Here is a 10,577-nt window from a genome sequence, read left to right on the forward strand (position 1 = left end):
TAATTAAATATTCATGCATGATGCTGCAGTTTCTTCAATTTGAAATGCAAACGCATTTAATTCAGCTCTCTCCAAGACGTTATGCAGATTAGTCATACAGCGGAAGGCAGAATAGATCCATGATAAGCTCTGCGATACTATATGATACAAAAAAGTGGAACGATTCCAAATCTAGTTTTCAGCCAAATCTCTTTTCTTAAGTTTAAAATATGTACAATGAACTGCACTTTGTTGAATAATTATTTTGTACATTCTAAAAGAGGATATCTACATTGTCGCAGCTTTTGTTTGCAGAAAACTGTGAACAGATATGAATTTGCAGATGAATGTTCTTTTCTAAAACCAGCTGGGCAAATATGACAACATCTAACAATTTGGAATTAATTTACGAGGGTATAAAAGAAACAAATTTTCTCTTCATTAACCAGTTCAATTTCAAACGCCGTTGAAAATGAAGCAAATTGCTATTATCGTAACAGTCGCAATTTTTTGCACCGTGATTGGTATCGGAGAAAGCAAAACATTCTCCGAATGCGAACTGGCTAAACTTTTACACAGAACGTATGGTTTCGATAAAAATAAGGTGAACAATTTCGTATGCTTAGCACAGGCCGAGAGCTCGCTTACCACAACCAAAACCCATAAGAATAGTAATGGATCCACTGATTATGGACTATTCCAAATCAATAATAAGTACTGGTGTTCGGCCGCTGGTTACACATCTGGCAATGAGTGCAAAGTCTCCTGCGCTGGTGAGTATTGAACTAAATTTTTTAACTGGACGAAAAAGTATATGTTCCTTTTTCAGATCTGTTAACTAACGACATCACAAAAGCTGTTAACTGTGCAAACAAAGTTTTTGCACGTCACGGATATTCTGCCTGGTATGGATGGAAAGCTAAATGTGCAAGTGGCGTGAAGGATCTTTCATATTGCATGTAGAGTTCAAGTTACTTGGAGATGTCTGCCTATGGTATACGAAACCAATAAATTGTATGAAATATTGCTTCATGATTAGTAGTTTTACTATATAAAACTATCAAGCTTTAAAACTTATTGTCGATTAATATTCGCTTTAGAGCGTGCACTTGCTGAGCGTTCACGGAGTCGTTCGCCTTTTTCTGCCTCTCCACTTAATATTAATTTCTTCTGTAGTTTTTACGGCATTCGTGCGACGAGGTCAGCCCAACACAGCCCGCATTTTTTTAACTCAACAACATCCATTTTTCATATGCCTGGTATAACTCGTGGTTCATGTAACGACGGCAAATGCCGTTTTATTCTTTACCGTCAAGATTGTTTGCAGCAGCTTAGTTCAATGATGCCTTATATTTTCTAGCCGACTTCATTCCATTCGCGATTCATTGTTGTATGAAGCAATAGGATAGGTCCTCCTTTTGCACAACACAGGTCCGATTTGCAGCTGAAATTCGTTTTTAACGCATGGATAATATCACTAGAGTTCCAAGGTATTCACGCAAATCCTTCCACTACTGTTTCAAACTTTACATCACTTTAATGCCAGTTGAGGCCAAGTGATGTGCTCACTAGTATGGGACACGCTTGTATGGAAAAAAATAATCCTCGCTCCAATCGACTTTTTAGATCCCATTAAGAGCCCATAGGAACTGTGCAAAATTTCAGCGCATTCGGTGAAACTATAATTTAGCACAAGCAGTTCAAAGTTTTCATAGGAATTACTATGGGAAAAGTTACACTTTCAAACAAAAAATCCCAGAGCTCGCCCTTTGTCTCCTTTATTCAAATCGGTCGACGCTTCTTGTAGAAAAATCTTTTATGGAACTTTCCTTCGAAGACCGCAAAACGATTGGATGCTTGTGGAAAAAGTTATTAGGGGGATTCACTTAACAGCGTAAACTGATTAAACTGATTAAACGTCGCAATCAAGTTCCTTAAGGAAATTCTTCAAAAGTTCCTTCAGGAATTCCTCCAGAAGTTCCTTCAAGAATTACTAAAGAAATTCTTGCAGGAATTCCTCAATGAAGTCTTCCATGGATTCCTTTAGAAACGTCTCAGGGATTTCTCCTGAAATTCCACCAGGGATTCATCTTGGAATTTCTTCACGGACTTATTCAGGAATTGCTCCAAGAATTTCACCAGGGGTTACTCCAGGGATTTACCAAATTCCTCCAGATATTCTTCCGGGAATTCCTCCAGGAATGCCTCCAGGGATTCCTCCTGAAATTCTTCCAGGGATACCGCCAGGGATTCCTCCTGAAAATCCTGCAGAAATTCCTCGTGGAATGCCTGCCTGGATTCCTTCAGACATTTTTCCAGAAATTTCTTTAGGAAAACTCCAGTAATTCCTCCAGGAGCTCCTCTACGAATTCCTTCAGAAATTCTTCAAGGATTGTCTCAAATGATTTCTGCAGAAATTCCTTCAGGGATTCCTCCTGAAATTCTTCCACGGATTCCGTCTGGGCTCCTCCTGAGATTACTCCAGAGAATTATCCAGGAATTCCTTCGGAACTTTCTCCAAGAATTCCTCCAGAAATTCATCCGGCAATCCATTTAGGAAATCCTCCACGGTTTCATCCTGGAATTCTATCAAAAATTTCTCCAGGAATTCCTCCAGCGATTCCTTCTGTAATCCCTCCAGAGATTCATCTTGTGGAATTCCTTCACAGATTCCTTTAGGAATTTCTCCATCGGGGATTTGTCTAGGCATATTCCAAAGCTACCTCCAGGAGTTCTTCCGAGGAATCCTTCAGGAATGTTTCTACGAATTCCTTCAGGGGTTCCTCCTGAAAATCATTCAGGAATTCCTCCTGTAATGCCTCTAAGGATTCCTTAAGAAATTCTTTAAGGAATTTCTCCAGGGATTCCTCCAAAATCTCCTTCAGGGATTTTCACTGAAATTCTTACAGAGGTACCGTCAGGGATTTCTCTTGAAAAATCTGCACGAATATTTCCTGGAATGCCTACAAGATGTTCTTCCAGGAATTCCTCCAGGAGTTCATCCAGGAATTCCTCCAGGAATTCATTCAGGAATTTCTCTAGAAATTCCTTCTGTAATTCCTCCAGTAATTCCTCATCCAGGAATTCCTTCCCTGATTTTCCAGGAGTTCCTCCACGGATTCGTCTAGGAATTTTTCTACGGGTTCACCCAGAAATTCCTCCACTGACTCCTCCTGAAATTCCTCCAGGAATTCTTCCTGAAATTCCTCTGCGGATTCATCCTGGAATTCTGACGAAGATTTCTTCAGGAATTCCTCCAGGAAATTCTCCAGCAATTACATTGAAAATCCTCCAGGAATTCCTTCTGGAATGCCTACACGGATTCCTCCAGAAATCCCTCCAAAAATTTCGTCACGGATTCCTCCATGAATTCTTCCAAGGATTCCATCATGAATGCCTCCAGGGATTCCTCCAGAAATTGCTCCAGAGATTCCTCCTAAAATTCTTCCACGAATTCCGCCTGGGACTTTTTCTGGGATTCTTGCTGGGATTACTCCACAGCAGGGGTTCCCAACCTTTTTGAGGTGGCGGCCCCTTTAAGAATTGTCAAAACATCTGGGGCCCAATAGAAATTTTTAGAAATAAAATATGAATTAAGTGAACGAAACCGAGATTTTTGGGTACAGTGACCTAGCCAGAAATTTGCTGTGGAAGGGATTTTCGACTATCTATAATACGTTTTTTTATTCGACACTCACATTTTGTAAACAATAATGTACAATAATGAGTCGTGGCTGAAAAATAGCGACGCAGCCGAAATTTTTTTCTACTGAAGGCGTTTTATACTGAAAATTTATTCCTCAAATTGTTGCGGTATACACAATAAAAAATTGGTATAATTTGAACAAATTAGAAAAAAATTAACAATTGTTTTGGTAACATCGCGGCCCCCCTGGACTGGCTTCACGGCCCCCCAGGGGACCGCGGACCACTGGTTGGGAACCCGTGCTCCAGAGATTTATCCAGGAATTCTTCAGGGATTCGTCAATAAACTCTTCCAGGAATTCCCCCTGGAATTCGTCGAGGAATTCCTCCGGATCTTCCTCTAGGATTTCTTCCGAAATTCTTCCAGGAAATCAATTCATACAGGATTTCCTCCGTACAGTCCTCCAAAAATTCTTTCACGGATTCCTCCAGGACTTCCTCCAGGGATTCCTTCTGTTATCCCTCCACGGATTCATCGTGGAATTCCTTCATGGATTCCTTCAGGAATTTCGCCAGGAATATGCCAGAGCTTCCTCCTGGAATTCTTCCAACAATTACTTTAGGAATTCCTTTAGGGATTCCACCAGGGGTTCCTCCTGTAAACCCTCCAGGAATTCCTCGCGAAAGTCTTACAGAGGTACCGCCAGGGATTCCTCCTGAAAATTATTCTAGAATTCCTCCCGGAATGCCTACACGTATTCCTCCAGGAGTTATTCCATGAATTCCTTCACGGACTCCTCCACGGATTCCTCCATGAACTCTTTCAAGGATTTCTCCACGTATTCTTCTATGGATTCCACCAAAAATTTCTCCAGGGATTCCACCTGAAATTTCTGAAAGGATTCCTCCTGAATTTCATCCAAAGTTTCATTCCGAAATTGCTCCGATGATATCTCGAAGAATTCCTTCTGGAAATTCTCCAGGAAGTCCTCCAGGGTCCCAGGGATTACACCACGAATTCTACCAGGAAATTTCAGAAGCTTCCTTCCGCCAGAGATTCCATCAGGAATTCCTGGTGGAATGCCAGCACGGATGCTTCCAGAAATTCCTCCATGGATTACTCTAGAGTCTAGGAATTCTTCCAGGAATTTCTCCAGAGATATCTCAATATATATTCCTCCAGAAATTATTCCATGATTTTTTTTAATTTCCTCCAGGAAATTCTGCAGACAATCCTCCAAAAAAATCCTCCAGGAACTTCTCCTAGAATTCTTCTTGGACTTTTCTTAAGCTTCCTCCAGGGTTTTTTTTTCAAGCATTCCGTTAGTAATGCATTCATGGATTTCTTTTGAATTCTTTCAGGGATTTCTCCTGGAATGTCTCCACGGATTCCAGGCAGATCCGTGCGCGGAAGGGGGTGTTTTCGGGTTAAAACCCCTAAGGGAGGGAGGAGCCTCTCTGCGCACGGCCTTGCCTCCTGAAATTCATCCATGAAGTTGCTCCAAATATTGTACATATGAATTCTACAGGAATTCTTCTAGAAAATTCTCCAGAAACTCCTCCTGGGATTTTCCCAGTAGTTTTTCAGTTTTCCTACTGGAATTCTTCCAAGCATCCTTTAGTAATGCCTCCAGCGATTCCTCTAGAAGGTCTTTCGTGGATTCCTCTTTAAATTCCTCCAGGTATTTATCCTGGAATTCCTTCCACAGACTTGTTACCGGTTCGTAAGCCACTCTACCCATCAATAAAATATATACAAATAATCGGTGCTTACTTACCAGCTCTCCTCTATCATCTAATCGTGGGATTTTCTACAAAGGGATCCTCGATTTGTTTTCTTTAAGAAAATAACACTTAGAGATTCATTTCTTATTATTTAATGAGGTTCTTCGCTTAATATACATGTATAACGTTCACGTGCGCAAATCGTTGGAGCCACCTGCAATCTCCTCCCGCGACGTTCACCCATTCTCCATTATCACCACCTGCTATCCGGATCCGAGGCTCTTCTCCAGCATTCCCTTTTCACTGCCTATCTTCCTCACTCCAACACTAATACCCGAGCGGATTGGCTCCCGTGGAACACATCCGGAACTACCGGACGGGGATAGTATGTCCAGTTTGCCAACAGCTTTGGAAAATTCCATCTACCCGATAACTTCTGCCAACCGTAACGTGCTACCAACCGAACAACCACTTCCTTTGAACTAACCCGGCTAAAAACACACCGTACTTCCGACACCGCACATTTGGTTTACGCCGAATCGACTTTGTTCGAGGTTCACCAAAATCAGCTAATACGCTGGGCACTACGGATTGGGTTTTGTCCTGATTTCTGGACGGGCTACGCTTCTAACTTCAGACTACGGGTTCTAGCACATGCTCTTCTCCCACACTGCACTGTATAGTATGACACTAGGTCATGCGTTTTGGGCTCTTCACGATCCCCGGTCTCACTCATAACACTCCGAATGGCACCAGAGCCGGACAGTTCTTCAGGAGTAGTCCGAACCGTTATGATATCCTGCTCGTATCGACCGTTATCCACTGACAAAACGTGTTACTGGAATTCGCGATTCATGCACACGCGAGAAGGCTATTTGACTAGCGTCCTTATTCAAAGATCGATCGAATTCGAATGCCGCTATCGTTTCGTTTCGATTCTTGTGATTCTCGGTAGAAGGGATGCCGTTTCGTTGAGCGTCGACTATTCGCCTTAACGGAGGCTCTCTGAGAGAATTGCGCTTGCGTGAAAACAATTTTTTTTTAACATGGGAAAGGATAGGAGCTGCATTTTCAAATGCTTCTAATTCTTTATAGAAATTTTTTCGAGCAAAACGTTCTTAATGTTATCGAATGAGATTTTGATACGCTATATTATAGACATAACATTGTGATTTAAAAACTTTTGTCTAAAACCAGTTATAATGTAGCTATAATTGAAAGTATATTGCAAAACATTAACACTTTCTTCAATCTGAAGTCCCTAAAATATTTTAGAAGCATTTGAAAATGCAGCTCCTATCCTTTCCCATATTAAAAAAAATGATTTCACGCACAGCGCAGTTCTCTCAGAGAGCCTCCGTCAAGGCGAATTTTCGGCTGTAGAGTCGGAAACGGGAACTGTTTCTCTCTCTGGGTGACGGTCGATGTGATGGTGAAGTCCAGCTCCCGCTAAATCTAAGAAGTGTGTGCGCATTAGAGTTGTGAATTTTTGCAGCTAACCTCAAGCGTGGTTTTATGTGTAAGGTGTCTGGCTCCCTTTCGGGTGCCCCTTACTTCTACCGCATCAGGTTGGGCCTTGCCTCTTTTCGTTTTCAGCTTTTCGTTGTATTAAATTCCCACTCTAATGCACACTCTCCTGAATGTTAGTGCTTAAGGTCGCGTCAAATACGCTTCGCGTAGACTATGCGACCACCACAAAATATTACTGGTTTCAGACTCCTCCAAAAATTCCTTCAAGAATTTCTCCAGATATTCCTTCGGAAATTCTTCCCGAAATTCTTATATCAATAGACATTCCTTCACGAACGTCTCCAGGTATTCCTCCAGGAGTTTTCCAGAGCTTCCTTCTGGAATTCTTCCAAGCATTCCTACAAATATTAATGCCAGCAGAAGGTTCTTCAGGGATTCCTTCTGAAATTCCTCCAGGGATTTCTTCTGGATTGTCTCCACGGATTCCTTCTTGAGGATTTCTCCAGAATTCCTTCAGAAATTCCTACAGGAATTCTCGAGGGATTCCACCAGTGATTACTTCAGGATTTTTTCAGAGCTTCCTACAGGGAGTCCTCCTGAAATTCCTCCAAGGATTCCTCCAGGAATTCCTCCAGCAATTTCTTCAGAGTTTTTACAGAGCTTACTCCAAGGATAATTCACACAAACATGCATGTGAAGGACAAACCACTACAGAGAATACAAATATTGCTGCCACAATTGCTGTATTGAACCCCTACTCACGTTTTCAAGAGCATCAATCTTAAAAATTCGTATACAAATGCGCTCGATTTGGAAAAGCTGCTTCTTTTTGCAAGTGAGGAAAGCCATGATAGACAAGTGTGGCTTGGTTTGATGCTTCGTTCGTCTGATTTGTACCTCTAAAGTTTGTATGCAGAATTGCCTTGGGATTTCTGGATGTTTGACCTAAACAACTTTCAAGAACAGTACGGAAAATTTTGTTTTTCTATATAAAGTCCCACAAAAAATTCAACCGCGATGTGCAAAATGTAGACTGCTCAACGCACAAATTTTGCACAGTTGTTCGGGACCTCAAAAACCATCAAATCTAAAAAACTTTGATCTGATTGAATCTGATCAATTTAAAATTTTCCCATACAACGTTAATCCACCCTAATGCTCATCAGAGATTATCTTTTTTATACATAGGCTGTTCTTTCGGGTTGTTGTTGAATATTCAATTCTAATACCCATTATTCAATTTTTAGCGCCCTAAAAACGTACATTTAAAATTATTCATCATGATTGAGATAACTTTCAGAATTCAATATCGGCATAACAGAAGTTCTTAAGAGTTCAGAATCAGTGTTGGTAAAATCACACTCAAAGCACACTCACGAACCGCTCCTGCGTGAGCAAACTCGCACGCGATTCTGAATCATGATCTCACGCGCGAGATTTTCATGCAAAATTTCGCTCTCACGAGTCAAGCGCCGGGATCTCGTTCGCTTGTAAAACCAATCCAAACCAATTTGAACGGCATTCAATGTTATTGTTCGCTAGATTTGCTTTTGTTGTATCATATAATCTTAAAAACATCGAAGTAAATAACAAGAACACCAAGAAATAAAGCAATGAGTGAAATCACGAGTCAACTCATCCCTGATTTTTTCGACGGCTAGTTTGGCGAGTAGAATAACAAAGTCGCGAGCGTTCGTGTGACCAACATCTAGTTTGCCACGCCCTTACAGCATCAGTACCGGTCCTACAAGTGTCAAATCAAATTTTATATCCAAAACAAAACATCCACAACATGTGTATTTAAAAATAATGGATAAATACATCCGAGGTATGAAATAATAGTAGTTTACGCAACAAGGTGCAGAATGACGATTTTTACAGCACGAGTCGTACATTTGTCCAACGAGGCTTGCTGAGTTGGATAATTACGACGAGTGCTGTAAAAATCGGGTTCTGCACCGAGTTGCGTACAACGTTTTTTGTAAGTTAATAAATTACCGCTTGAGGATAGTTTTCAACAAAACTTTTGCATCAAACTACACACTGATGCTCATAGCCATGTTTAAGAAAATCTGATCATAGCAGGTTATACAGAGTAGTTGTTACAATTTTTCAAAACTGCGTTCAGAAAAGCACCAAGAAGTTGATCAAAACTGAAAACAGTGCTGTAATGATTCATTACGCAACGCAAATCAGTGCTGTAATGAATTATTACAGCACTGTTAATTTGGTGTGGGAAAGTAGGCCTGTCAGATTTGCGTGAGGTAAAACAGCCTATTACGATGAGAAATTGCAAAAAATAAATTTATTAATTGGCTACTTACAGCACCATTAGCGATCTAATTACTCATACTCATACTATCTACTTTGGTCAAGAATCGCGCGGGAAACAATTCAACCATGAGATTTGAGAATTTGAGTTTCTACCAACACTGTTCAGTATGTGAGTATCGCACGGTAATGTGGAAAATATCCAAATGGAACACCCGGCCCAAATGATCGTACACCCTCACCCTATGTGGATCAGTGTTGTCGTTATTTATGGATTTTGAGGAATTCCACGGAGTCATGTCAGTCGATCCTGAGCGACCATTTCAAAAATATCTGAAACTTAGCACAGTTTTTCCATTTCATATAAATCGCCATTTTTCGATATTAAACCTTCATATTCACTCACGACTAACTTTTCAAAAGGGTGTATGCGAAAATAGTTCAAAAATATTCTAAAAGCTGTACAGCAAAAACGGATTGTTCGATTGTTATGAATTTTTCAGCAAAGTTAGATAACTAAATGATGATTCCTTAGAAAATATACACTGTAAAAAATTTCTTTTTTTACTTTAAAAAAATATGATCTTAGTCACAAAAACTCAAATATCTCAAAACCCTATCTTATTACCAACGTCAATTTTTTAGGGGAAATGGCCCATTATATCAGCTATCTACCATAAAATTTTGGTGATGGTAAACTGATAAACAAAAAAGTTACGACATTTCAAACATTTCACAATTTTTACATTTAGCAACAAAAAAAAAATTTTTTTTCTGTGTAAATTATTTTGAGAATTATATTTTGATGCTGATTTTATTGTAAAGGCCTGAGTATCGCGGACTGACTCAATATGCTCTCTCTGCGGGAGCCAAACATTGGGAGCCAAACATTGAAGATAGAGGTTATGTTAAACCTTGTTGTACCTGTGTGCTTGATTGAAGAGTATTGTTATCTAGGTGCTGCGGATATAATCAAAACTGTAGTCACGATATCTCCATTTGCCGCTGTCAATCCGTTGGAAAGCGAGGAGAAGGATAAACATTGTTTTGAACCCTTTTCAGCTAATTTTGTAATAACTATCCATCAAAATTTCCATCGCGAATGGAAAATAATAAACTTTGCACACGAAAACAAAACTGGAATAATGGTGGATTGATCATGTTTACCATTTCCGAACAGCGTCGCGACGGCATGTTTGACAACTGCGCTGAGAGAGGTGTTTGCAAGAAAATTGAACGCTCGTGCGTGTTTACAAGCTGTGTGCCGGGAGTGTGTTGGTGTGTGTTAGCTAGCTTGAAAAATAAAACCGTTTCTATTCGCAGCACCTAGGTAAAGGCTACCGCCTGAATTAAACAAGTTGTTTTCATGATATTTTAGTTTGATTATTCATAATTAGGGTAAAAGCTCCCTTAGTGGAGGTAGTACCAATAGTGGTGGTAGTAACAATTTAGCACCGTTTCGACCAAAAAGCTTGCAAATTACATTT

The 10,577-nt window shown here is 40.2% G+C and overlaps 1 protein-coding gene across 1 annotated transcript; it reads left to right on the forward strand.

Annotated features, from left to right (window-relative positions):
• Positions 1-413: 413 nt before the first annotated feature.
• On the forward strand, positions 414-1,014 carry LOC109430577 (lysozyme). Its single transcript, XM_019706646.3, has 2 exons — positions 414-752; positions 809-1,014. The coding sequence occupies exons 1-2, from the start codon at positions 452-454 to the stop codon at positions 940-942; spliced, it is 435 nt and encodes a 144-aa protein (XP_019562191.1). The 5' UTR covers positions 414-451; the 3' UTR covers positions 943-1,014.
• The last annotated feature ends 9,563 nt before the right edge of the window (positions 1,015-10,577 follow it).

This window comes from Aedes albopictus, chromosome 2 (assembly GCF_035046485.1).
Source record: "Aedes albopictus strain Foshan chromosome 2, AalbF5, whole genome shotgun sequence".
In the NCBI taxonomy this organism is placed as follows: Eukaryota; Metazoa; Arthropoda; class Insecta; order Diptera; family Culicidae; genus Aedes; species Aedes albopictus.

What these genes read in the sequence shown, in the direction of transcription:
- LOC109430577 (XM_019706646.3), top strand. Translation starts at nt 452, where the DNA reads ATGAAGCAAATTGCTATTATCGTAACAGTCGCAATTTTTTGCACCGTG. An exon ending in GTGCAAAGTCTCCTGCGCTG is followed by an intron (nt 753 to 808) that starts GTGAGTATTGAA and finishes TTCCTTTTTCAG; the next exon opens with ATCTGTTAACTAACGACATC.